Source organism: Protomyctophum parallelum (assembly GCF_964188405.1).
Source record: "Protomyctophum parallelum genome assembly, chromosome: 9".
NCBI classification, from domain to species: Eukaryota; Metazoa; Chordata; class Actinopteri; order Myctophiformes; family Myctophidae; genus Protomyctophum; species Protomyctophum parallelum.
The window spans coordinates 36,292,981-36,320,376 of NC_139706.1; the positions used below are offsets into that span (position 1 = coordinate 36,292,981).

The window sequence follows — 27,396 nt, forward strand, 5'->3', positions numbered from 1 at the left end:
GCGACTGACAGCTTGGCTACATGAAGTCCCAAAGTTACAGGGGGGCTCTGGAACAGCTATATTGTGATCTCATCAAAGTCTAATTCACAAAATTATTTTAAATATAAACCCATTTGATGAATCAAATTCAAATCAATATTTCACTTTCAAATAATTTGGGGTAATTTCATCATCTACATTATGTGACCACCCCAGACAGTTTTAAATTGCTTGATTCAGTATATTTGATATTAATTTTAGCTGGCCCGCCCCCTTCCTATACAAACCCAAACTCCATTCTAACCACGATAGATTAATCGAAAACACCCTTCCTTGGTTCTGCTGACTGGTTTTCCTTCTAATACGTGAGGGGACTGTGTTTTTTCAATTACTTTTGTCATTTATTGTTTTGAAAATGAAAAGAACACAGATTCATAAAAGAAATCTAAACAATTATTTAAAAATAAATGAAAATAATAATTGAAAAACTCGGCCCCTCACATTAGGAGGGCAGTGTGAGTCACTACAACCAAGGACGGGTGTTTTCGATGAATCAATAACTGGATTTTAAGATAGAACAGCTAAAATGAATAACAAATATCTACTGAATCGAACAACTTCAACTCTGTCCGGGGTATTCACATAAGCCTGAGTAGACGATAACATTTATTTTAATTGAAATATCCCACTCTTACACCCACATACATTTTTTTGTTGTTTCAAATGTTGTTCTGATGTGGATCCCAAGATCCACACGGTTCTCTGTCCATGTCCTGTTCCGTTTCCCTTTGCAGTCTTTTTGACACTCTTCTATTGTGCCTATTTCAAAGGAAGCCAGTAAAATCACCACTCATTCACCAGCCAAATCAATGGTCCCCATATGGATTTCACACATACCACCAGAGCTGACTCACAAGTTATTTTCACAGCTGGAGGGTGTAAACAGCAAGGCTAAAGAGCCACAGGAGCATACTTCTACTGCAGTGCAGAGAGGTATCTGATCTTAATGATGTCAACTACAACAGCGCTACAGAACCTGGGACATAATCTTCCTGGCATAGTTGCCTTGAACGTCCCTCAGACATAACTTTGACGGCTAGTACAGAGAATACCCAAAATAGGCCCTGGAGACGAGACTGATTTATTATGAACACATGTGACTTCTTAACCAAACAGTCATGTTTAGCCACATTGACTCAGTTATTCAGATATGTCTTGTAACATTTTAATGACTATAGAAAAATCTGAAAATGTAAACAAACAGAATAAAAAAATAAAGATATGAACAGCAAAATGGTCTATGCTTATGTACAATTATGGCCAAAGCTGCGCATAGACAATGACCTCTATTGATTGCGGCGGTATGATCCTTTAAGAACCTACAGTATGCTTGTTTGTAAAAGATACACTTCAGATATTGTGTTCCACTCAAAATGTAATTCCATCATCTTCAATGGGTCTCTACGCTGGTATAATAAAAACTGTATAAAGACATGAAACATATTTCAGCTTTGATTCCTTTTTCTTTCCATGTTAAAAACGCCTATATTTTGAATAAGTAGATGCTACAAAAGACGTCTATACTGTATACTAGTATAATGTATAACATTAGGTCCTTGCGTACAACACAATAACACAAAAGCAGTGTACATGTTTGAACATTATTTGACCTCCATGTATTGTACATACTAGGAATAGACGGGAAAGGCTTTGTTCATGTTGTGTCCTTAAACTTGTAACTTCAGATAGGATACATGCAGAAGATGTCTATCCAGTGTAAAAATGAGCCTGCACCTATTTATTTTTTTCTTATTCAAGAAAATGCTCTCCCAACTTTGAAAGTTAATACTGTGCTTATTAAAGATAATGCACTACATGAGATTAGCATTCATGCTGTCTCTACCTGCCAGTCAATAACAAAATAACATGTCACAAATTAACATAAACATTTGGCCAATGTCTGTAGAGATCCAAACCTCACAGAAAAGGTTTATATTTCTTACACCCTGGGTTGTAATAATAATACTCATTTGCTGCCATGCCTCATTGAAACTGTCACTCTCAGCTTCGCTGTTTGCATTGGTTCTCTGGCTCACTGGCCATTTGTTTTGTTTAAATAACCCAAATCAGAACCAGTGGCAAGTTCCCAGACCCCCTTGATCAACGTTAAGAATATCACCTCTATTCACAGACTTCTCTTCCCTGGCCAAGAACAGAATATCTTCTGTTAGAGTCTGTGATGCTCTGGTATTTTTCTTCTTCCACTACCTTGTTAACCCAGCTCACGCTATTTGTTTGATTACAGTGATATTTTCGGTACTGTGTCCAATGCAACATGAGCTTCCGAATTCCACTTTCCACCAAGTCTCCACCACAGTCCTACGGTACTGTACTGTGTGTCTATTAAGAGTTTATTTCTGATATATTACTACAGTATCATCTCTTAATCATACACAGTAACATGCTCAGCTCAGTATAATGTTTCTCACAGCACACGTACATATGTGACCTTTGAGTCCGTGCCCAGGTGATTCTTGGCCAGGCACTTGTACGTCCCAGAGTCTGACACTGTAGGCTTCTGAATGACAAGTGTACCCTGGGGGTGCAGCAGCTCACTGCCTGTTGGTCGACCCTGCCCCGCCGTGGACAGAATTGAATGATCAGGCAGCTCCCAGGCGATCTCTGGCTTTGGGATCCCAATGGCAACACAGTGGAGCTGGATAGGTGCCCCGCTCAGTGCCCTCACACTGGGAGGTGGACCAGTAGTGATCCGGGGAGGGTAGGCGATGATTACGACGGGAACTGACAGAATGGCATCACCAGCCTCACTCCTCGCCCTGCAGACATAGTTCCCGCGGTCATGGAGAGTTGTGTCCTGCACAACCAGGGTCCCATTATCTAGCAGTCGAAAGCGTCCGTGGACCTGAGGCCGGGTGAGAGTGTGGCCCCCTGGAACAGTCCAGTAGATAGTGGGTCTGGGGCTCCCATCAGCCAGGCAGTGAAGGAAGAGAGGGTCCCCTGACACGCTGCGTATGACACCCCTTGGCCGTGTGAGAATGTACGGCTTCTGCCCCACGTCCAAGACAAGTAACTTCTCTATGTAGCCCACAGAGTTCTTTGCAGCGCAGCGATACTTCCCAGCATCCTCCTTACCAGGGTTGTAGATGACGAAAGTCCCGTCATTTCCCAGGTGGTAGCGGGATCCATGGTTTGACCCGGCAGTAAAACGACTCCCGTTAGGAATGGTCCAGATGATTTCTGGTTTTGGGTGTCCATCAGCAGAGCAGTTCAGAACCGCTGTTTTTCCCATCCTGGCCACAATGCGCTCGTTGAAGGGGTTCTTGAAGATGGGCCTTCGCAGCATAGTGGTCACCTCTAGCTGCACCACCATCACTGACTCTCCTCCATCGTTCCTCGCCATGCAAATGAACTCTGCTGTATCAGTTGGACGCACATTTCGGATCTCCAGTGTCCCATTATGGTGGACGTTAATCCTACTGCCAAAATACGGCGCTGTCAAGAAGATGTTGTCAGGCATAATCCATGTGATCTTGGGTGCCGGATCTCCCTCGGTTTTACAATCTATAAATTTCCTGGAGTATTTAGCCGCGGTGTCTTTAATCACAGTCCGGTTCTGGTCAAAACCATTGATCACTGGCGGATTCCCATCTATATCCAACTTGTAGATTTTGCTGTTTTCCCCAGCACGGTTGCGAGCCATGCACACATACTCTCCAGCATCATTCATCTTCACATCCCTGATATCCAGAGAGCCATTCACATGCATCAAGTAGCGCTCATTAGATGCCGCAATTATGTCGTTGGTCGGCAGCATCCATAGGATCTTGGGTTTGGGCTCTCCGACTGCTTCACAGTCAAAGCGGATGTTCCCTCCAGGTGGGACCTTTGCATAGGTATGGCTGGGTGCACGTATGATGGGTGCTGCCGTTACCACGGTGATATGAACATGCATCTCATCTTTGCCCACCTGGTTTTCAGCATAACATGTGTAATCTCCTTCCTCTGATATGCCAACCTATAAGGAAACCAAACATTAACATAACATTTCTTTAAATATCTTTGCAAACGTAGTGAGAAAGATGATGAATTGTTGTTGCGAGCCGCACTACAGTACCTTGTTTAGATAAAGTGTTCCATTGTCAAACAAGATGTAGCGTCTGGAGCGTCCTCCCCCACTGCTGCCGTCCGACTGCAGGGCGCTGTTGACCACTGTGCCGTCTGGAAGACCCCAGGAGATCTCTGGCTGCGGAGCCCCCGAGGCCTTACAGTCCACCTTCAGGTCATTGCCGAAGGTTACCTGCTTCTTGCTATTCGCTTTAGTCTCGATCTTGGCCGGCTTCATAGATACAGTGACCTTCATGAGCTGGAGGTCATCGCCGATGTCGCTGCGTGCCACACAGAGATAGTCCCCAGCATCTTTGTCACTCAGAGAGTTAACAATCAGAGTTCCATTGTCCAGGACTTGGATTCTTCTGCCCATCCTGGAGACATACAGTAGATAAATAACACAATGTGGATGTATTATTATAAAGGGAAGGAGATCGTTAGTGTTTAACCCTATAGGCCAGCTTTGTTGATTAGCCAATATATATCACATCTGATGCAATGAATGAACTTTCTGTAATAATTCTACAAAACCAGCAGTCAATTTGGAAGTTTTCCTTACAGGAAGTTGTGTGACATTCTGCCATTTGTCTCAATGAAGCCTTAATATATTTCATATTAAAAAAAAACTGACTGCCTTGAGCCTTGAGTTTGTCTTTCACATTGCAGTTGGATTGCAATTCAAATGGCAAACTCTTGCAGCTGCAGAAAAATAATGAATTGCATATTTCACAAAAGGTCATTTTGACAGTATGTATTGACAGAACTGACCTCCGCTTTCTTCCTCGTTGCATGCAGAGACGCAACAAGGCAAACTGTTCCAAATTATTTACAGCAATCAAGGTCTCGGTTTAGAAGCCAGGGCTCTTGTGTGACTTCCAAGTTTCTCTTATGGTTAAGTGTGTTCTGAATTTAGATATAAAAATAGACAACTGCCCTGTTTCAGTTCTCATTGATTCATGTTTTGCCCTGTTTCAGGAAAACAGTGGTACAGTATAAGTCGATTAAACAAAGACAACTGGGAGTTTTTCATAATGGGATCACAGTTAATTTGAGGAGAGCTCCGTCATCATCCTCAAAGAATATTCACCATGCGTGTATCAGAACTTTTTGACATCTCTGTTTTTCATCATCGGCAATAGCATTCAACTCTCACTAAAATTCCTCACCACTGTTTACACAAGGATCGACCTGGATTTGATAAAGCCTTGGACCAGGATGCTCAAGAATGATATTCTCTGATTTCAAAGTATGAGAAATTGACTAGCCATCACAGTGAAACAGAAACACAGTTTTTCTCTTACTTAGGGGATCACCCAAAGGTTCAGTGCTGGAAACAAAAAAATAGGAAATATGGAAAGCTGAGATGGAGACTTAAAAATGAAAACTGAAATATTTCCACTACACAGATAGTGCCTGGAGAATGGAGATGTTCTATTTTTCTGCGGCAAAGGGCTCTCTATTTATGTAGTACTATATTTCAAAACTAAGCTGTATAAAAGTTTTTGGCTTAAGGTGACCAATGAATGAATGGGGCCTTGTTATTACTAATGTTGATCCACAACAGCAGTCTCTACACTGAGAACTGTGAGCTCGCTATTCTTGTATGAGAGGCAAAGCTACAGCTACTATATTGTGGTTAGATTACACTTGCATCATGTCTTCTGTTTTTCAAAAGCAACCAAATGGTCAAATGTTTCTTTTTGACAAACTCAAGTGTTCCATCGTTATAGACCTTATGCAGACCGTGGCCATCTTGCCATTAAGTTAATGGCAGGGTGGCAACTACCCGCAATTTGGCATTGACAGCCCATACATACAAACAGAAAAGTCCTTCCTGATTCTATTAAACAACGTCAAACTCACCAATATTGCAGCTGTATGAAAAGCTTGAATTATCCTCTTTCTATCTGCAAAGTGTTTGTTTCATTAAAATCCACTGGTCATGTTATGAGCTTCTTTCTGTCAAGAATGTCCTTGCAGGTGATTCTTTTTAGGGTTGGCTTTTGGAATTGCTCATTGGATATCACTCAACGGCCCATGTGTAGCACCTGTTTTGACTTTGCACATAATGCAGGAGGCAGCAGGACGTTGCTTTACTGAAAGAGAGCGCTTCCAAACTTAGAAAAATAGTAGCTCATAACATGTCTACGTGGATTTTTATGAAAAAACACTAGAAAGAGGATAATTCAAGCGTCACACAGCTGCAATGTTGGTGAGTTTGACGTTGTTTAATACAATCAGATAGGACTTTTCTGTTTGGATGTATGGGCTTTACTGTGTAATCAGGCGAGAGACAACTTTTACCTGTGCCACTGGTCCACTACAGCTTTGGAGGGCAACCTCCACATGATCCTGGGTTTGGGGTCTCCTGTGGCTGAACAGTTCAGATTGAGCTGGTCCCCATAGAATAGCTCTGTCAAACGCTGGGATATTGCAAGTATCTGCGGTGGAGACTTGCTATTCTCTACCGTCAGAGTCACCACCCTCCGCTCTGACCCGGTAGAACTGGTAGCGATACATTCATATTTCCCATTGTCTGTTGGTGTAACGTCCTTTATATGAAGCGTTCCATTCTCATATACTGATATTCTGGGGCCAAATGCAAGCCTGTCATGTCGGATGGTTGAGCCATCGTAGAGCACCCAGTGAACAGATGGCAGGGGGCTGCCCTGTCCAGTACAGGGTAGCCAAAGGTTTTGCCTCCTGCCAGTCTTCACTTGCTGCCGTTTCTCCTCCAGGATGCCAGGGGGCGCTGCGACCACCTGCAGCCGAGCTGTAGCAGTGTCCGCCCCTGCTTGGTTACTAGCGATGCATTTATAATGGCCTCTGTCAAAGACAGACACCTGCTTAATGACCAGGGTCCCCTCAGAGGTCACTGATACCCTCCCTTTGTCCTGGTTGTCACCCCTAACTTGGGTCCGGTTGGCTAGGATCCAGGATATCATAGGTGTGGGTCGGCCCTCTGCCTTACATTTAATGTCCACTGTGCTCCCTGCATAGGCCTTGATTTCACGCATCTTTGGCTCTAGGATGCGTGAGGGGTAGGCCACGACAGTGAGGGTAACCATCAGTTTGTCTGAACCATGATCATTTTCAGCCAGACATAGGTACTGTCCACGATCCTTTACATTGGCATTCTGGATGGACAATGTACCATTGTCAAACACCTCAAACTTTCCCATCCTTCCCTTGATGGTAATTGTACTACCTGAAGAAAGAGATACAAGAAAGTGCTTTTAAATGTAATGCCCCTCACAAGTGGAACAGTCAACTGCAGTTTCAACAGTAGTCTATACACACTGAAATTTGCACTCTCAATTAAGTCACTTCTTGAAATCACATTCTTGTAGACTTACAATACTTGCACAGTACATACAGACAGTATCCACAGTATACATGCACGCACTCACGCACGCACGCACGCACGCACACCCGCACGCAAGTGCGCACACACACACACGCACACACACACACACACACACACACACACACACACACACACACACACACACACACACACACACACACACACACACACACAGGAGATATGAAATTATGCATAATATTGTGTTTTTGGAAGCTAAATGTTTATTATTCCAATTCATGTTCAGAACATAATTTAGGAAGAAATGCTCTCTGTTTACCTGAGCTTGAAGAGAATCGTTTCCAGCTGATTGTCGGCTGAGGGTTTCCAGCAGCCTCACATGGCAGGAAGGCATCAGAGTTGGCGAGCACAGTGAAGCTGGCCACATTTCCCCCCAGCATCTTGGGCTTATTGCGCAGGTCCTTGGTAGTGGGCTCAAATCCTAATATATTACCTGTAGTAGTCTCATAGCCAGTGATGTGATTATAGGCATTAGAGATGGCTTTATCTATATCCTTGTTGCTATACGGGGCAGGAGTGTTACTGTAACCTTGCTCTGCTGTCAGAACAGTCACTGTGTCAAAGGTGACTGCCTTTTCTGGTCTGCCTCTGGCTCTACTACTTTGCGCCGTAGGTCTAATTGTGCTCGCTGTTGGTCTCTGTGTGCGGTGCGCGCTTTCCCTCTCTGACGATGGCCATACATTGCTGTGGACTCTGCTTTGAGATGTGGTCTTAGGCCTGTCTGTGGTGGCTGTCCTGAATTTTGTAGTAGGGTTAGCTGAGGTGGTCCAGGGTCTGCTGGTTGCTGTGTAGACGTGTGGTCTTCTAGTGGTGGATTTAGTCCAGTCAACCACTTCATATGAGTTTGTCTGTTCCTCTGAGTTCTGATCAGTGGAGACAGTCACTACAGATCTCTCTGTTTCCCTGGATGGAACGTACAGGGACTTGGAAGCGGAGATGGTCCGCTGGGCTAGCGTTGTGGTCTCTACAGTTGTTTCCATGGTGGTTGTAACTTCTGCTGTGGTGGTGGGAGATTCAGTCGTTGTTGTAGTTTTCTTGAAGGGTTTCCTGCCCCTGAAAGGCCTCTTCCTCCGTCCCAGGCGTCCGCCTGCACCCCCAGGCTTCGGTTTGTGATCAAACCACCGACCAGGATAGCCCCCAGACCCAGATGACAATTCCTCATCAAGGTTCGTCCTGGATGGTGGTTTAACTGTGGGTGGTAAAGCAATAGTCTGGGTCTCTTGTGGCATTGCAGTGATGGGTGTGGAGCTGGTGGGGTAGGACGAAGTGCTGGAAGTTCGGTGGTGCGTACTTGGCTGTGGCGTTGTAGGCTCAGAGTCAGTGGAGGATGAATCTCCATAGTCGTCATCTGTGGAGCTCTCGATGTTCTCATCATATCTGGGTGGAGACACCGTCTCAGGTTCAGCCAGAGAGTCAGCTGTGGGCCAAGTTGGGGCTGTGGTTGGGGTGGTCGTAGTCGCTTCAGATGTAGTGGAAGCTTTTGTGGTAGTCGACGGCTTCCGTAGCCTTTCCAGTATCTCCTTCGCCCTGCCTCCGAACAGTCTGTCCCATTGGATCTTCTCCCTGGTGACTTTAGTGGTGGTGATTGAGATTGTTGACTGTACAGTTGTTGTCATATGTGGTTCAGGAGTAGTGTCCGGTTCAGGGGCATCAGCAGAGGTGATATAGCTACTGGCCACCTCCAGCCTGGACCGGGTACTGGTGAGGGGGATCTTTGAAGTAAAGTCGTAGTCAGTGGTGGTGGTTACAGTATCTTGAGTAGTAGAGACAGGGTCTACGGTTCTAGTTAAAATTGAACTTGGGTAGGATGTTGGTTTCTCAGACCTCAGGTCGGAGGTTGTTCTCTTCTTCCCATCTTCATCACAGTCACAGTCTGTAAGAAAAGATAATATGAACATCTACAATATGACAACTGTCATATAAGATAGACAGGCAGAAGGACGCACAGACAGATGGATATAGACAAATGGATATAGACAGAAAGACAGACAGACAGACAGACAGACAGACAGACAGACAGACAGGCAGGCAGTCTGGCTGGCTGGCTGACTGACTGACTGATTGATTGATTGATTGAATGATTGCCTACCTGTAGTCAATTGCATTGTATATGGCACTGTGGTATTCCCTTCTTTTCTCACTGTGGGCCGTTTGAGTTTATTGATGAAGGACTGAATGTCAGTGATCCTGTTGGGTTTGACAATCCTCCGACGGCCTTGAAATGTCCTCCTGTGACCCCCTCCCCCTCTACGGCCCTTCTTCGGCGGGATGATCTGGATCTGCTGACGGGAGATGATGGTAGATCCAGCCGGCAGGCGAGGGGACGTGATCCTCTGGGTGGTATGGAAGGTAATTTCATCTTTCTGTCTCTCTGTGGTGGTGACGGCTGTGAACGTGGTTTCGCTTTCTGGGTCAGTGGCGGTGTGGATTATCAGGTCCTCCGGACCCGGTCCGTCCATCATTGGGGTAACGTTAGGGTCAGTGACAAAGGTAAGCACTTCCCGTGTGGATGTCTCTGGCTCTGCATCCGGTTCTCCTGAGAACTGGAGCCGGGTTTCTTCTGAAGTGTCTGTGACGGTTAGACGGAGGGTGACTGGATGTCTGTTCAAGGGCAGTTTGTAGGTCCTCTCTAGAGCGTACGACTCTGTATTGTCTGAAACCACTGTATATGGAGTGACTTCATCACTTTGACCCTCTGTATATGTGGATTTCATTGGTGTACTATATGACTGTCTGTGTGGCTCTGTAGTTAATGTGTTAATTTTTTCTGTTACTGCCATGAAACTAATCTGACTGCTGTCAGCGGTCTCTGTGTTCTGCACTGCATTGGACTGACTGTTCTCTGTTGTCATGATATTAATGTTCTCTGTGGTGGTCATGGCTGCAAAGTGACTGTTCCCTTGGTTTATGGTTATGCTAGTTCTACTTTCTCGTGGCTTGTCTGTTGATGGCTCCACTATACCTGCAAATAATCTCCCTTCGTTGTGATCTTCACCCGAGCCAATTTCACCGTCTCCAGATAGAACATTGTCTTCATATTTTAATTTCTCTTTTTCACCCTTTGTTTTTACTGTTGAACCACCTTGGGCTTTTTTCATTAACTCTGCAAATTTGTCTGGGTCCACTTTCCTGTATGTTTTATCAAATGTTCTCCTATTGCTCCACGTGCGTCTACTACTAAGTGGACCCCTCCTCCTCTGTCCCAATCGACCCACAGAGCCTCCTCTGCCCTGTGGCCTGAGTCTGGGGTAAGGCCGGTCTGAAGTAATGGTCCTGGACTCCTGGCCGGTTCTTTCAGAGGGGCTGGACGAGGGTACCTCACGAGTGACTTCATTTTCCATCATGGGGTCCACCTTGACCTCTGCCCCCATTCCTGACCCTTGTATGTCTGACTCTGGCTTCTCATCCGACCCTTCTCCAGTCACTGTCACCTGTGACACCAACAGGTCAACCCCGAGATGGTTGCTAACTAGGCACCGGTAGAATCCTCTGTCCCTTGCGGTGACTCCATGAATCCCCAGGGTTCCATTCTTATACACATTTCTGTTCCTGTAAGACTTGTACACCACTGAATGGTCAGGCAGTATCCACTGTACTGAGGCCTCAGGACTGCCTGTGGATCCACAGTCCAGAACCAGGTTTTGGCCCAGTGGCCTAGAGAGTTGGACTCCATTGACAGCGGTTTCTTCCACATCTGGGGACAGGACTGTCACCCGGAAGCTGAGCACATCTGCATCCAGGTAGTTGGTGACAATGCACCGGTAGAGACCTGTGTCTGTGGTATCTACTCCTCGTAAAGTGAGCTTCCCCTCAGCTGTGATGATGAGCCTCCTGTCCTCGCTGGAGTAAGGTGCCCGAACTTTAGTGCCGTCTGCTAAGATCCACTCCACTGAAGGCTTTGGTTCACCCATTGCTTGGCACTGCAACTCTGCTACACCACCTGTTGGGATATGATAGGATATATTATGATATCATACAATATATGATGTGGTAAAATACAATATTAAATGATACAACCATTTATTATATAATTGTAGAAAAGAGTCATCCTAGTGAGCAGCAACAACCCTCCCCCTGGCCTATTCCATGTGGACCCACCCACCTCACGTGCTGTCACTCCCTCCCAATCAGTAATCACACCTGCTCTCACTCACTCCTCAATCAGTGGCCTGGTATATAATGCTGCCTGTTCCCTCAGTCCATGTTTGGAAGCAGCAGCAGTAGCAACCAGCTGAGAGCCCTCTGCTCTGGAGTCTCAGCAGGCCACGTTATGCGTCACTGAAGTGAGTTTAGTTAAATTCATGAATGCATATGATGTATCTTTTCTTACAGGGTTCCGTGGATTAATTCACCTAATTCCTTTGTTGAAGTTGCTGTTGAAATGAATAGGAGATCCAAGCAGGCACATATCCTTGTTTCCATTTATTGATCAGCCATCAGTTACAGATTACAAGCATTTGTTCCATAGTTACAGCACATTGAGGCCTTCGTCCCAGGCAGAGCGCCTTGTCTCTCTCTGCCGTGCCTCACTCACTGTTCTAACTGATTTCTGTACCATTTATATATCCCCAATCTGTGTGTGTGTGAGTGTGTGGGTGTGTGTGTGTGTGTGTGTGTGTGTGTGTGTGTGTGTGTGTGTGTGTGTGTGTGTGTGTGTGTGTGTGTGTTGACCCTTAAGGCTCTGTGGCCTCCGTAAACAAGTCACCACAGGTGGTCTTATTTCCAAAGCATTCTTCAGTGTGCAGCAGGATCTCACAGCTGTCGCAAACTGACTATCTTAAACTGTAGGCTATCTTAGTGACATCAGGCTTCCCTGGGTGGGCTATAGGCTGAAGTATTAGGATGTGTACAATTATGACATGTATCAAGGAATATGCTTTTGAAATATACATCACAGCCCCCCTTGGGGAATTACATATTCCCCAGACATAATCCATATTTCATAAATGTCCAAAAGTAATATTTCCAAAAAATACATTTTTTTTTTCTTTTTACCCAAAATCCAAAATTCTGATGTGAAAGACCCCCCTCGACACAGGAGCATCTCGTTAACCACCTAAATTGTATCAGAACAAACCCCCTCTTGTAGACAGGTTTGAACCATATGTAAAATCCTATTTAGACCAAATCAATTCCTATACTGATCAAATTCAAATACCTGTAAATGAAAAGTTAACACTCACAACAAAATGGCTAAACAAACATCCCTCAAAAATAGTACCATTTCCAGTACCTTGCTATATCTACTTGACTCATGTCAGCACAGAATACAACAAACTCAAACATTAAAACAACATTTTCAGACATCATTCACAATCCAGATGAACAACGATTTTTTCTTTTTCTCCATGACGCAGATTGTTCAGACGTCCAGACACGCGGTAGGAAATGTTTCCCACATTTCTTTTTTCGCCTACAGAATAACAACGCTTGGAAAAATCCTTCTTGATTGTCAGCACTGGTATCGCTCTCAGATCTGTAGGTACAGAACCGACCGTCTCCATTATGTCTCAGGCTCTGAGCAATCACAAGGCTCTACTAGTGAACAGCTTATTGTAGTCATGTCAATCATGAAAGCAATAGCAATGAAACTCTCTCCTCCTCATTGTAACATGAATGTTGGAACGCTCCGCCCTACTCTCTTCAGAGCAGAAGTGGAAACACAATCCTCTCCTCCATTTCAGCATGAGCCCGTGGGCCCTGGCCACAGAATAGTGTCCTCCCGACACCTTCCTGCAGTGAACGCCGCAGCAGCTGTGAAGGTCACCTGCTGTTTGGCTCTCCTCTTGGTAGAAGCTGATTTTTAGAAGCCCCTCTATCATGTTGCATAGACAGCTGCCTGTGGAGACACCCCCCTGGACTCTCGGTCCTCTCGGGATGACCCCATCTTCCTGTTCGGCACTGTCGGATGTCACCATTGACCCTTCTGGAACCTGTAGACCACTGGTGTAGATGGAATCCGATCCATAGATGGACTCCCCTCTTCCACACCTATTAAAAGGAAATTATGCAGGCCTATCTACAGACGTTTTCCTAGTTCTGGCATGGCAGAAGAAGTAACAACTCACTGATGTCAAGTCAACGAGCTCATTTGCTGATAGGGAAGGACTGGTGGTTAAGCTGAGGGGCATATTTAACCCTGAAAACGTTCAACCTTGGTTGTACTTCCCTCGGCTGAAAGCTCTACTCCCGGAGATATGCCACTCCTGGAGATATGGGTTAAAACCCCTCAGTCATCAGCTATAGCCAGCTGCTTAAACACTCTCCCCCATAAACAGAGTCCTTGCAATTCTACTTTTGACATCAGACTCTAGTCTCTCCTCACTTTTTTAGAGCAAAGATCTTCAAACACTGTCCAACTCCCATCTGTTTATCTAAATGAGTACCCCCAATAAATGACTGCTCACAGTTCACAGTAGGTCGTCTAAAACAGACAGTGGTAGAGAAGATAAGACATGACAGGACAGGAGGTCCAGTCAGGGTGAAAAGGAAATAGCTCTTATCTCTCCCCCTATTAGCAATACTTCACTGGACACAGCTTGGTCTGTCCCCAAGTAAGTCTTTGTATGAAATACATTCATACATTCATTCATTGATTTCATTCGCTCACTCACACATTATTCTCAATCACATCATGATTTCACTCACACCACACACACTGTCAGGCTTGTGATCCTCTCATTTAGCCCCTGGCTCTCCTACCCAATTCGAGCTTCATATAACCTGGCAAACATTGCTGTTTCTTCTGACACCTCACGGTGTACCAGATTATTATCCACCACCCAAAATAAAAAATGTTAACAGTAGACAAGTCTACTCTCGCTATGCCTTTTTAAATGAGAGAATCCCATGCCGCAGACATTCTCATACAGAGTTGCTTAAATTACTACTATTTAGTAACATTATTTTCCAACCCTTCAAACATAACACATTCATATCACACAATAGGACAAGGTAGAAGTATTGTTTCTTAAACTACTCCCCTTAACTCACTCACTCAGGACTTCAGTACACTTCACAGACACACAAATACTGCTGTAAATACCTCGCACCTCTGACCCCCCTCCCCCCTTGCCAGCCGAGCAAGGGAGGGGGAAGAGAGGCTGATCCCTAGGTGTACCTATATGGACAGTCATATTTGTGTGGAAGTGGATTCCAATATCAACTTAATAAGAATAATATTCCCTCATAAATATCCCCTTCTCCCCCCCTTAGTTTGTGAGTAACTTTCACAGAATAATGGACAGATAAATGGTCCTGCAGAAACCATCATCTATCCATGATGTGGAAAGGCACACACAAACAAAGAGCTAAAACAATATTTGTACTACTAATTAGAATATAACTCTTATTTGTTGGATTGGATTTAACTGTGATATTCAAAGAAGTCCTAAAATATTCATCGGATCACTATTAACCTATCTCCTTTCGTATGACAATGAATAGAACTTATAAAGCAAATCAAACCGTTTAGGACATCATTCCTGATCTGAACCACCCCTTTCCATTAGAAAGTCTTTCTTTCCCTAAACTAAACCTCAACCTCAAGTATCAAAAAAAACAAAACAAAACGGGGTTGGTTGTCAGATGGCAGCTAGGTGACAGATCAAAAGCCATGCTGTCAATAGCACAGAGGGGGGGCGTGTCAAGTCAACTGTCAAAAGAAGAACACGGAGGAGCCATGACACTTCTCCTTTAGCTGTTCAACTCATTGTACATGAGACCCGGTCAACTTGACTTCCCTCAAAGTTTCCCGTTTCTGGTCACACTGTTCAGAAAAATGACCATACTGACCACATTTATGACAAACACCTCTCATTCTCCAGCTTTCTGGGCTGTGACGTGTCAGTGGAATATATCCTTGCTGAGGTGCAGCCCACTGATAGGGTGGCACATGTGGCTGCCATCCCCCCTGTTGCCATACCTGCTGTGACGGTGGGTTTTCCCACTGCGGCCTCTGTGGTGGCCCCAAGAAACCAGGTGTTGCTCGTACTCTCCATGGCAGAAGTGGTTGCTGTGGTGCTGTAGATTGTTGCTGACCCATCCCCTGTTGAGTCTGTGGCATCGGCTGCTGCTGGTTCTGAGGTGGCCACGGCTGGTTCTGTTGCTGTGAAGGGGCCCCCTGCCGGTCCTGCTGTTGTTGAGTGACCCCCTGTTGGTTCTGTTGTTGTTGGTCACCTGGCAAGACAGCATTGCAGTGCCACTGCATGTGCGTCAACCCGCCACATCTAAAACAGCCTGTGTAGTTAGAGCCACTTGCAGCATTGAAGCGCCGACCCTTTTGACCTCTTGGGGGGCCAAACTGGTTCTGCGGAGTTTCCAGTATAGTTGCCACGACCGTTGCCTGTACAGCTTGTTGCGCAACTTTCAACTGGGTCTCGGCCAACAGTCGAATCACCTCTTCGTCGCTCTGTTTCTGCTGCTCTAATTTCTTGCGGAACTGTCCAACCGAATGCACAATTTGTGCGATGTACTGTTTGAGAGGCATATCCACCAAACCCACAACTGTCTCCAAATCGTCTCTGACTTTTTCAGGAAGTCCCTGTTCAATCTTTGAGCGGACAAGAGCCCGTTCTAAGTCATTAGAATCTGGGTCCTTCCCGGTAATATCCATCCACTTTTGATTGACCCGGGCAATATATGCACGTGCATGTTCGTAGTCTCCCATTGCAGCAATTGAGATAGAGTCTGGATGCACCTTAGTTGGATACAATTCCTTTAGTGCGCGCCACAACGCTCCTCTGTGACCCAGAAAGAGGTCTGCATCTCCGCCCGTCGCGGCTGAGTAATGTCTGAGTCCGGCACGGTCCAGAATCTCCTCCATGCCGTGTATGCCCACGCCCTTCAACGATGTCCATAATTGTTTAAGGTCCCCGATGGCCAAGTCCCCCATAGCCAGTTGAGTTTTTATCACAAGACCCTCAAACTTGGTTATCCAGGGGTACGCCCCATAACGCAAAAGGGGCAATTGATTCACAAAATCTGTCATGTCGGCAGATGCCCACGGCTTGTACTCCATATTTCTGCCCTTCATCATCACCGGGAGCATCATGTTGTCCTCCTGTCGTTCGATCTCCCCCCTGGAGTGTCGTGGAGAGCTCGCCTGCCAATCTGCAGGGCCCCTGTAGGCGTCGGAATGGTAGCCCTGCTGTGTACGGGCTGCACTGTCCTCCTCCTCTTCCTCCTGTTGAGTTGATCCCACACGTCTCTCCGTGCGTCCAGCAGCTCTGTCACTGCCACAAACAGAAAGGGTGCCCACAGTCACTGCCCGATCGGAGCTTGCTGTCCGTCTGTCACGGGCGGAGGTACGGTTTCCCTCATCCCCTGCATGTGCTGTACGTCCCTCCACTTGAGCTATAATATCCCGAATGTGCTGGTCATATCCCCCAAAAGTCAAAGTCTTTTTGCCCCTCGGCGCGGCCACCGGAAAGTAGCTTCTGTAGATGTCACCTCCATGTGAACTGTCTCTGTGGCTGTGCGCAGCCTCATCCTCCACGTCACCCAGGTCAAGGAGCAGATGTGCCTCTTTCATCAGAACTACACTCAAACGTGTCTCCATAGAACGCATAGACTGTCTCTGTGTCCTTAATTCACTGGTCAATTCCTCTTTCAGGCAACGTACCCGTTCCAGCTCTTTCCTAACAGAGCGTTGAGTGTCGCTGTCCTCTGGCTGTTGCTTTGATGTCCTCATATCACTGTTCTCCATAACGTCCACCTCAGTCTGTGCTGAGTTGTCGCTGTGACCCACAATGTCAATGCACTGTTGCTTCTTGTCCGGCACTGACTCACTGACATTGGGGCCTTCCTTACAGAACATATCTAATACTGATAATTCAGTCTTGCGTTTGAGTTTCCGCTCATTCGTCTTCTGATCTGCTCTGTATCCATGCACAAGAACCCTTATGGCATTAATGACTTCTACATCAAAAGTACCCTCCAGAGGCCATGGTCTGTCAATGTCCGGCCAACGCTTGTTAAATTTCTTTGAAATCTTCAAAATATCCTTGCATGAATCTGAATATTTCTTTTGGACAATGTCCACTGGGCTTATCCCTGTGTCCATCATATCTACTAAATAGTAAATAATCTAGACACTAGACACTAAACTTTCACACAGTCACACTGTGACACACTCATGCTGTGTCTCCTCTCACTCAGTCACAGACATGCATACTCATTTGCATACTGTCCCCACAGAATGAGTAGAAACTCACTTCAAGGAAAACATTCAATACTGTCTCTCTCACACCATCCACACAGGAAAGTGTAAAATAAAGAAATTAGAAAACTATTGACAGTATCAATCTGTAACTCAAAAAAACAAACATAGAAATGCCTCTATTTTATTTTTAGACTAGCAAGTCAAGTCACTGACTGAGAGAAGAGATTGACCCCCCTCCTACATGCAGCACTCCACCGGTGTCAAATGCACTCAATCACTCCCTAATTTACATCTACGCAACTGTTTTGTCACAGAGTCAAATTACCCTAGGCTATGTCGTGTTTGACTAAGATAAAAACCTGTAGGCTTAACTATCCAAATTAACCTATACCTAATTTTACAAAGGATATGAAATATCCTAAATGTGATCATTTATAATGAGAAATATATTCTCATTTACCTCCTAAATTTAGCTTGGACCTTCTAATTAAAGCCAATTTAATTTTAAACCTGAATTAAACCCCCAATTTAATATCAATATTACTCCCCCCTCTGAAACATGTTCCACATGTTACAGAAATACCTAAAAAAAAAAAAAAGAATGGCCCAGCCCAAATAATAATACCCATGAAGCCTAAAGCACAAAATCCTCCCCCGCTCTAGCACACCATGTCGCAGAGAAAAGAAAGGTCTCCCCTGCGTGTGTATGTGTGAGTCTCCCAGAAGAGAAACACACAGACGCACCCTGTCCATATAGCAAGAGCGAATACATGAATTAAATGCCAAATCACAACCAAAAACGTGTAAGTCACTGGATAATTATTTGGCATTCAAACTCACAAAGATGCCCTATACCAGCACAGACTCATAGAGAGACCTACAATAAAACAAACAAATGAATGAAGCACATACACGCACAACCATACCATGCATAGGCTACACTACCATTTAACTCTTAATTCTGTCAACTCCCTAACAGAAGTGGACTCCAATAACCTAATCACTTACCTAATCAATAACCTGCCTAACACAGCGTCCAGATGTACACTATGGTCCTAACACGTACGCTCAATACAAGAATGATAAGCCTATTCCATCATCCCAACTTCAGGTCAGTCCTTGGGTTCCATCCAAACTCACGTCAAAAGCAAAAAAATAAATAAAAAAATCCACAGATACGCAGGTCCGTTTTGCGTGGCGTAGAATATCTTCACCAACACTCCTCCAACGTCGGGCGCCAATTATGATGTATCTTTTCTTACAGGGTTCCGTGGATTAATTCACCTAATTCCTTTGTTGAAGTTGCTGTTGAAATGAATAGGAGATCCAAGCAGGCACATATCCTTGTTTCCATTTATTGATCAGCCATCAGTTACAGATTACAAGCATTTGTTCCATAGTTACAGCACATTGAGGCCTTCGTCCCAGGCAGAGCGCCTTGTCTCTCTCTGCCGTGCCTCACTCACTGTTCTAACTGATTTCTGTACCATTTATATATCCCCAATCTGTGTGTGTGTGAGTGTGTGGTGTGTGTGTGTGTGTGTGTGTGTGTGTGTGTGTGTGTGTGTGTGTGTGTGTGTGTGTGTGTGTGTGTGTGTGTGTGTGTGTGTGTTGACCCTTAAGGCTCTGTGGCCTCCGTAAACAAGTCACCACAGGTGGTCTTATTTCCAAAGCATTCTTCAGTGTGCAGCAGGATCTCACAGCTGTCGCAAACTGACTATCTTAAACTGTAGGCTATCTTAGTGACATCAGGCTTCCCTGGGTGGGCTATAGGCTGAAGTATTAGGATGTGTACAATTATGACATGTATCAAGGAATATGCTTTTGAAATATACATCACATATGTTGTACCTTATTGGGTTTGTGATGGAGATAATTACTATTATAGCTACTTGCTTGCCTTGAAGCTGATAGTATAGATATGTTTGTGTAATGCAAATGCACATGTGCTTGGCCTATTGTGGACTTAAGGGAAATGCAATGATCACAAACCTTAGAGAATATTCACTTGGTGTATTGTTTAAATGTTGTTGGATTGTATAATAATTATGTGTTTCTATCTTTCATAGTAAAAACCATAACCGTGATGCCTCACCACCTCCTTGCTCAAATCGAAATGTGTGTCTGTGCAATGGAAATAAAGGCTTAAACGGAATCTCCTTGTCTACACATTCTTGCCGATGCACCATGGTGATGTGAATAGTCCATGAGCCAGGCTCGACCTATCCCTACCTAACAATAATTGAATTGTGGGCCCGAGTAGCGAGTCCAATATTCCCAGGGCTGTTTGCCCTCTGGGCTGTGATGTCATGTGGGTCAACCAATAGGAAGACAGAGGGAAGGGAGATGTGACGCCATGTGGTCAATACATCATCATCGAGTAGAGAGCTAGAAGCCTCTGTTTCTTCAGGAACAGTATTTTCTATTTATACAATTATTATTATTATACAATTGGATAATTTGTTGATACATTACACAGATTCATATACATTATATATGTTAAGACATTATGGGATAAATGAAAAATGGATAGTATTTATTTAAAGATCTGTAAGCCTCGAACAAAGCCAACTCAGGTCAATGACAAATCATGACAACAAACACAATATTTTGGGCCGAACAAATAATTAGTAGAAAAAAAGGGCAGTGTACAACACTTTTTTTTTCTTTTTTTCTTTGTAATTATTTGTTTGGCCCAACAATATGATTTGTTTGTTGTCATGATTTGTCACAATCAAAGTTAGTTTTGTCCGCGGCTTTAAAGGTCTTTACATAAATACTTTTTGAAATGTCTATGAGAAAAATGAATGGGGAATTATTTCCTGGGCCAGTCGTCATGAAAGGGGGTGGGACTGCGACGCTCTAGTCTATCTATTATAACAAGTGAGAAGTTGTACCCAACACATGGCAAGAAACCCAAAGCCACAACAGCTACGTCGCTATTGCAACACCCACAACACCATCTTACACAATACACTCACACACACTCACACGGCAGTGTCACACACGTCACACACTTACCCTTCGCAGTGTTGCAACGCTATCTCCTCCTATCGCACCGATCGCCAACACTGAACACCACCCGCCAAACAATTCTCATTGCACTGCCACCAAAGATGCCTCCCTTCCACACTCACGCCGCCAATGCATTTGTTTACTACAAACACTTTCGCCCCAAGTACCCACACCCCCGGAACACTAACCACTGTTGCCCCAACAGGCCCTGCAGAAACAAGGCCTTTCGCACAAATTCGCCAGGTCTATGCAAGTGAGCACAAATTACATGTGAGAAAATTCATTCACAAGCCCACAAATGCCATTCAACACACACTACGACTCGCTTACAATTCGCGAACCGGGCAACTACTACCCGTCTTTTAATTGGCTACTAGCTCTCAGCCACTCCCCCTGTTCTGCTCTGATTCTGAATGATCTGATCTCCGAGTCTCCCTGTCCGCAGGAGAAGAGAAGGAGAGGAATTGTCGCCTCACGATTTTGCTTATTCCTTCTAAATCTCTGTATATAAAATTTTGATCACTCAGCGAATCTCTTAGTTACATCAACATTGTTCTTCCACAGTACTTGGTTTGTGCCTAAGTATTTACGATTACACAACTTGCTATTTCGCCTGCCAGCCATACTGCCGAGTACTTTTGATTGCGCACACACACACACACACACACACTCACACGTACGCCTGGCTTGCACACACACACACACACACGCACGCCTGGAAGCCACGATCTCTCTCTCTCTCTCGCCACGCAACACACGCACACACACACACCATGCAGGCTATACACGGCGCCAGCGAGACAGGACGTTATAATCTTGAGTTTCATTAAATAACTGTCTTTCTCCGCACGCGCACACAACATTATTCAAGTGAAATGCGTAACGGCAATATTGGGCTAATATAGGCTACCAATACAGGACGTTATAATCTTCAGTTTCATGAAATAACTCTGTCTTTCTCCGCACGCGCGCACACATTATTCAAGTGAAATGCGTAACGCCAATATTGGCCTAATATAGGCTACCAATATGTGGGTAGCCTACAGGGATATATTTATTTACTCAGGGAAGTAGCTGAGCACAGGTGCTCATTTTCAGCAATGCCCTGCACATCGAAACACACACACACACACACACACAACATGTCATGTCAAAGGTACCTCTGGACGCCACACCTCTGATGGGTGGGGTTTAGTCTTAAGGGGTGTGTTTCTTTCACCCACTGTGTAATACAATAAATGGACGGTAGGTGGCAATAGTACAGAGGCCAGAGCAACTATAAGACAAACGCACATGGAATGGGAAATAGAGGAGAGGACATGGAAATGGTAGGGTTTTTATTTTTGGTATTTGACTTTGCTACTGATGATTGTACGCAACAACAAGTATTGCATTGTGTGTTTGAGCTGACAGGCCCTTTTTGATGTCAATCAATCAAGTCATCTCAGGTCATCTCAAGCGGCAGATGCAAAAATCGTTTTTTATATTAAAATTATATATATAAGGACACATAATAATAACTAATAACCCATCCGTTACTACATGTGGAGTCAACTCTCGCAATTTCCTTCTTCCCATAGTGCGCGGCAACGTAACTCTGGGATGAGTAGTAGGATACTACTCATCCCAGAGTTACGTTGCTAAAGTGCTTAGCAGATGTGAATAGCTGTGGTTTTGCATAATTTGTGGTTATATTCTGTGGATGCAGTCACATTGTCTATCAGCTAATTTATTCACCACTAATCTGTGACACCCACCTGTGAGTACAGAGTGCTCGGTTTTGGTCTGGTTGTCTCGTTTGATCATCGCCCAGCTGTAGCGGTCTCTCTTGAATGCTCTGTTTTCCACGCGTAGGTTGACCACAGACTTGTATATGATGTGCAGAGTGGAAAATGTGGTAGTAGTCCGGTCTAGCTGGAAACTAACCTCTCCCTGCATCAGCCATCCAGGAGATGCTTTAATCTCAGCCTCAGTACCTGTGTGAATCTCTTCTTGCCCATCTTCTGGTCTGATCTGACTGTACCTGTATACCATCTCCGGGCTCCTGGCCAGCATTAAGCCTCTCTCCAGCCTCATGGGAGTGTCACTGTAGGTAGCCAGTATGCTCCACAGTTGCTGGATGTGCTCATAGTCAATATTACAGACAAGAGAGGTGGTTATTCCAGCAGTAAGCATGGTGACATTATTGACCCCTTCCTCTTCTAAGGTCAGTGTCAGGTTCTCCACGGCAGAGGGTCTCTGGATGGTGCAAGAGAGGCTAGCATCATTGTGCAATTGGTCCGTCAGATTCATTTGTAAGGAGCCAATTGGTGCAATGAAGTCCCTGGGGGCGACGGGGGTGAAGTCCCCCTCATCCAGACTGATGTTTTTCTGCTTCAGGTGGGGTTTAATCCATGGCTTGATGCAGATGAAGGCATCACTGTGGAGCTGGAGTAGGGATCTGCTGTGGGACGGAGCAGGAGTCTCACATACAGGGCAAAGCTGTCCTCTGGGATACTTCATGTCTCTCTTGCATTTCAACACACCTGGAAATGATATTTGTATAATATTATTCCAATCATATGGAGTATAATCTAGTGGTTTCCACTAGGAATGGAACATTTATATAGCCTGTACCATATTCTTATTGGAGACACTGACAGTTGATTTATAAACCAAAGTGACCCATGAAAGTCAAATCAAGACATCTTAAGCATATTTAAAAACAACAGCAGTTGACCTTGCTTTCTGTGGAGCGTGCTTTCTGCGTATGCTGAAAATATCATCCTACATACAGAATTTCAAGATTTTATAACATTTTGTACTAGCAGTGACCATTTATTAAACCATTACTTTTATACTAGCCAAGTCATAATTTATGAAACCATATATTATTTTCTTTGTTACTTTTTGGTCAGCTTTTTGTCTGATGAGATTAAGAGATGATCCCAAAGTAACTGGGCCTCCAATGAAGTGTCAGAAAGAATGTAGGCCTATATGTTTCTCTTGACTTATCTGTTGTAAAGTAAAACAAGCATAAAGTTTCACTACATGTAGAAATACTACCAGACGTGGCACTGCTAGTTTAAGGCACTTTAGTTGAATGTTGAGCAAAGCTGTTAACATTGTGCCTAGATGAAAATCATGACTGCATTGTTGGATCAAATTCAAAGGTGATTTAACATAGGGTGTGCCACAAATGCTACAAATGTCACTGTTTGTAGCAGAAACATGAATTTGCCTTTGTACATGTATATGACATGTGCTAAATAATGCTTTTCTTTCTTTCTTTTTTTTTTTTACAATTTTTACTGCAATTTCTTTATTATTATTTATAAAAATATACCTTGGTTGACAAAAACTAAAGTTGTCTTTTAACCATGTAATGGTTCTTTGTAATTTTCTTTACCTTTTGGGAAAATGTAGGCAACTTATAATGACAAGCCCAAAATTGGGATGCCGGTTTGATAATTTTGTTACACATAGCGTTTTTCAGTTCCCCACCTGCGTGCATCTGTGCCCACTCTGGGAACCATGCCATCCGACAATCACATGACCAAGGGTTGCCATGCAGGAAGAGGTTCTCCAGCTGTGAGCAGCCAGACAACATGTCAGCAGGCAGACTGGTGAGGAGGTTGTCTGACAGGTGGATGTTCCTCACTGAAGACACCTTGAACACCTGGCTGTGTCTCAGTGTGATGAATGTGTCTGGGTGAAGCTGCTGCAGCTGGTTGCCCTCCAGGTGGACCAACTGTAGGTTGGTCAAACCGTAGAAAGCCTCGGGGTGGATGAACTCAATGCGGTTGTGATCCATGTGGAGCCTCAGCAGGCCTTCCAGACCTTTGAATGTCTCTTTCTTGATTTCCTTCACTTGGTTGTAGGACATCTTCAGCACCTTTGTGTGAACATCATTATTAGACATGGAGATTGTTGGTTTGTTGACATTAGGATTGTGCAATTCATGTTGCTCTTTGAGGCTCATTGTTATTAAGAACAGTCTTTTCACTCATAAAAGCAGAAGGTTATCTGGGAAAACATCCAGAAATCAATTCCAGGGAAAGGTAGCCTACTTAAAACAATAAATAGTAAATTATGTCATGTGTGCAAACCTATAGCCTTCCCAGCAGGTGCAGTGGATAGCAGTGGAGTTTGAAACAGCAAAAATAAAGGCATATATATATTTTTTTTTATATATTTAGTTTTCTGAAAACTACAAGGCGTTGTGAGCTTGTAGATTGGCTATTTTCACTGCATGACACTTATATGACAAAGTATAATTCAGGATCAGGCTTATAAATCCATTGATAGCAGAGCAGTTGACTTTCTATTTCAGTGCCGTTTAAGAAGCATTGAAGCCTACCTGTAAGGACTTCAGGTTGAGAAAGGTCCTGTCCTCAATGCTGTGGATGGTGTTGCTGTGTAGCATCAGCAACTCCAGATGTTCAAGTCCTGAAAGATCATTATCTCCCAGGATAGTTATACTGTTGTACCTGAAGACAGAGAGAGAGGAAACATAGCCTGCATGATGTCTATATTTCACTACTTCATGTTGGAGCAAGGGTGAAAACAGATGCCGTAAACAGACAGTTAAAAATGGACCCTGTTCAGTTTTTACACGTATAGGTAAAAATCACACCTGTGTGAACCGAGTGGTGCAACTCCCCTCTCTCCCCCCTCCTCTCTCTCTCTCTCTCTCTCTATTAGCTTTATTATGGATATCAATCAGCGTCGCTGAGAAAAAAAATTTCATTATTATTTTGGGTCGGCCTTTCCTTCTTTAGCATACCTCCTAGACCGGATTGCGCATGCGAGCTGGCGTCCACGGGGGTCGGCCTTTCCTTCTTTAGCGTACCTAGACCGGATCGCGCATGCGAGCTGCCGTCCACCTCCCATTATACAGGCAGACTAAAAGCTTCAATAACTCCTAATCTACGGAGCTCTCCATGGTTTGGTCAATTAGCGCGATGTTCGGAGGTCTTTGCTGATTATCCGGTGGTCTAGATGGAAACATTGGTGCTTTCTAGAGCAAGGATGGCTATATTTTAGCTCGCTAGCATTGACGCTATTTATTTACCACAAGATGTGAGGCACGCACGCGCATTGTACACACACGCACGGATATTGCTGGCCATTGCTGGTTTCACGCATGCGCACACCACTCATGCTCAAGACGGATACATGATACATGATACATACGGACATTCCTGGATGTAGGAGTGGTTGCACCACTCAAAAACTACTGTAGTGGAGACAATGGGAGAGAGAAACGGGGGAGAGAGCGAGGGAGAATTATTATTACTTACGCAAGCAGAGCGCGCAAGTATACGGTGGTCGGCTGCATATGTAGGCCTGTTGATGGTGAAGATGTAACTAAGGTACGTTTCAAGGTTGATATAAGATCAATAAAGAGTCTAAGGATTTAGAACAGCAGTTGTAATATAGACATATAGTATAGCAGTACTTGCGTGCTCTGCTTGCGCAGAGTAGGCCATGTATGGCCTATACTTGTGTGCAAGGCACCTCGACAGAATGCATTTCTATATTTATTTATTTATTTATTTATTTATTTATTTATTTATTTATTTATTTATTTATTTATTTATTTGTTTGTTTGTTTGTTTGTTTGTTTGTTTGTTTGTTTGTTAATTTATTTATTATATTATTATAGGCTACAAAAAGGGCATCCTAATTCATAGCAATGCTTTCTGATATTATCTGAAATCTGAATCAGAGAGAGGGGGGATTTGGGGAGAGAGAGAGAGAGAGAGAGAGAGAGAGAGAGAGAGAGAGAGAGAGAGAGAGAGAGAGAGAGACTCACCCTAAGTTAATTCGTTCCACAGCTGGCTGGATCTTGTCAGGTATTGCGGTCAGGTATCTGAAGGTGCAGTGCACTTCAGTAGGAACATAGCACGCGCAGGATTTGGGGCAGCCGTTACTTCCCGGCAGCAAAGCGGCCAAGACAAACGCAGTCTTCAATAGCCACCACCGCAGCCGCAGGCATGAAGGGCCGTAAGTACACATGGTCCAGGCTTCAGGGTTACTCTGTCAGGACTCAGGAGACGAGAGACACGTCCAGTAGGCCTACTACTTCTAGATCAGCAAATAATGAGAACCTCCTGTGGAGTGGGAGAGACTGAGTCGTCTGTTTCATTGGGTAACTGAAAAGGGATAAATTGTCAAAATAAAATTGCCTATGAGAGACATCATGGGACCTAAAGAGATGAGAAGAATTGTTGTTAACAGAGCACATCGGGAAATAGAATAGGCTAGCTAGGCCAAATCATCAAATAAATAAGGCTCGTGCAGATTGTAGGCTCTAGGCTACTAAGTGTGAATACATGTGCATAGCCTATACCAATTTATTTATTTGTTGGCAATTGGCCTTATGCAATTGCCAATAAATTAATGGCCTATAAAAAATACATAGCTACACACATGCAGGAAGTGGATTGGAAAGTAGCTAGCCATGTGCATAATTAACTACAAACACATGTAGCCTACTTGACTTGAGTGTGACGCGACTGTTCACCAAATTAAACCAATCAATCATGCAGTGCAGTCAATCAATCAAAAGACCGGTTGAATAAATCGGTCTTACCGGTTTCCGAGCTTCAGTGTAAACTGCAGAAACGATTAAAAATTAAACCAAAATGTTATTAAAGTCCTGGGAGAAGTGGACAAGTCCATAGAGGCGAAAAGTCATTCTTGTGAGGAGTTCTGCCTTGGAGCTCAGCGAGCACTGCATGGT

General features: G+C 44.3%; 1 protein-coding gene across 3 annotated transcripts; it reads right to left on the bottom strand.

Moving 5' to 3' along the window:
- Positions 1–1,099: 1,099 nt before the first annotated feature.
- Positions 1,100–27,396, bottom strand: igsf10 (immunoglobulin superfamily, member 10). 3 transcript variants are annotated; one of them, XM_083772652.1, is made up of 10 exons: positions 27,247–27,396; positions 26,467–26,764; positions 25,009–25,138; positions 24,153–24,543; positions 22,427–23,194; positions 9,582–11,432; positions 7,752–9,365; positions 6,412–7,315; positions 4,115–4,481; positions 1,100–4,015 (listed from the first exon to the last, which is right to left on the bottom strand). In XM_083772652.1, the coding sequence occupies exons 2-10, from the start codon at positions 26,667–26,669 to the stop codon at positions 2,465–2,467; spliced, it is 7,779 nt and encodes a 2,592-aa protein (XP_083628778.1). In that variant the 5' UTR covers positions 26,670–26,764; positions 27,247–27,396; the 3' UTR covers positions 1,100–2,464. The 3 variants fall into 3 exon arrangements, with proteins under 3 accessions (XP_083628778.1, XP_083628777.1, XP_083628776.1); XM_083772651.1 differs by having other exon boundaries at positions 26,467–26,806; XM_083772650.1 differs by having other exon boundaries at positions 26,467–26,860.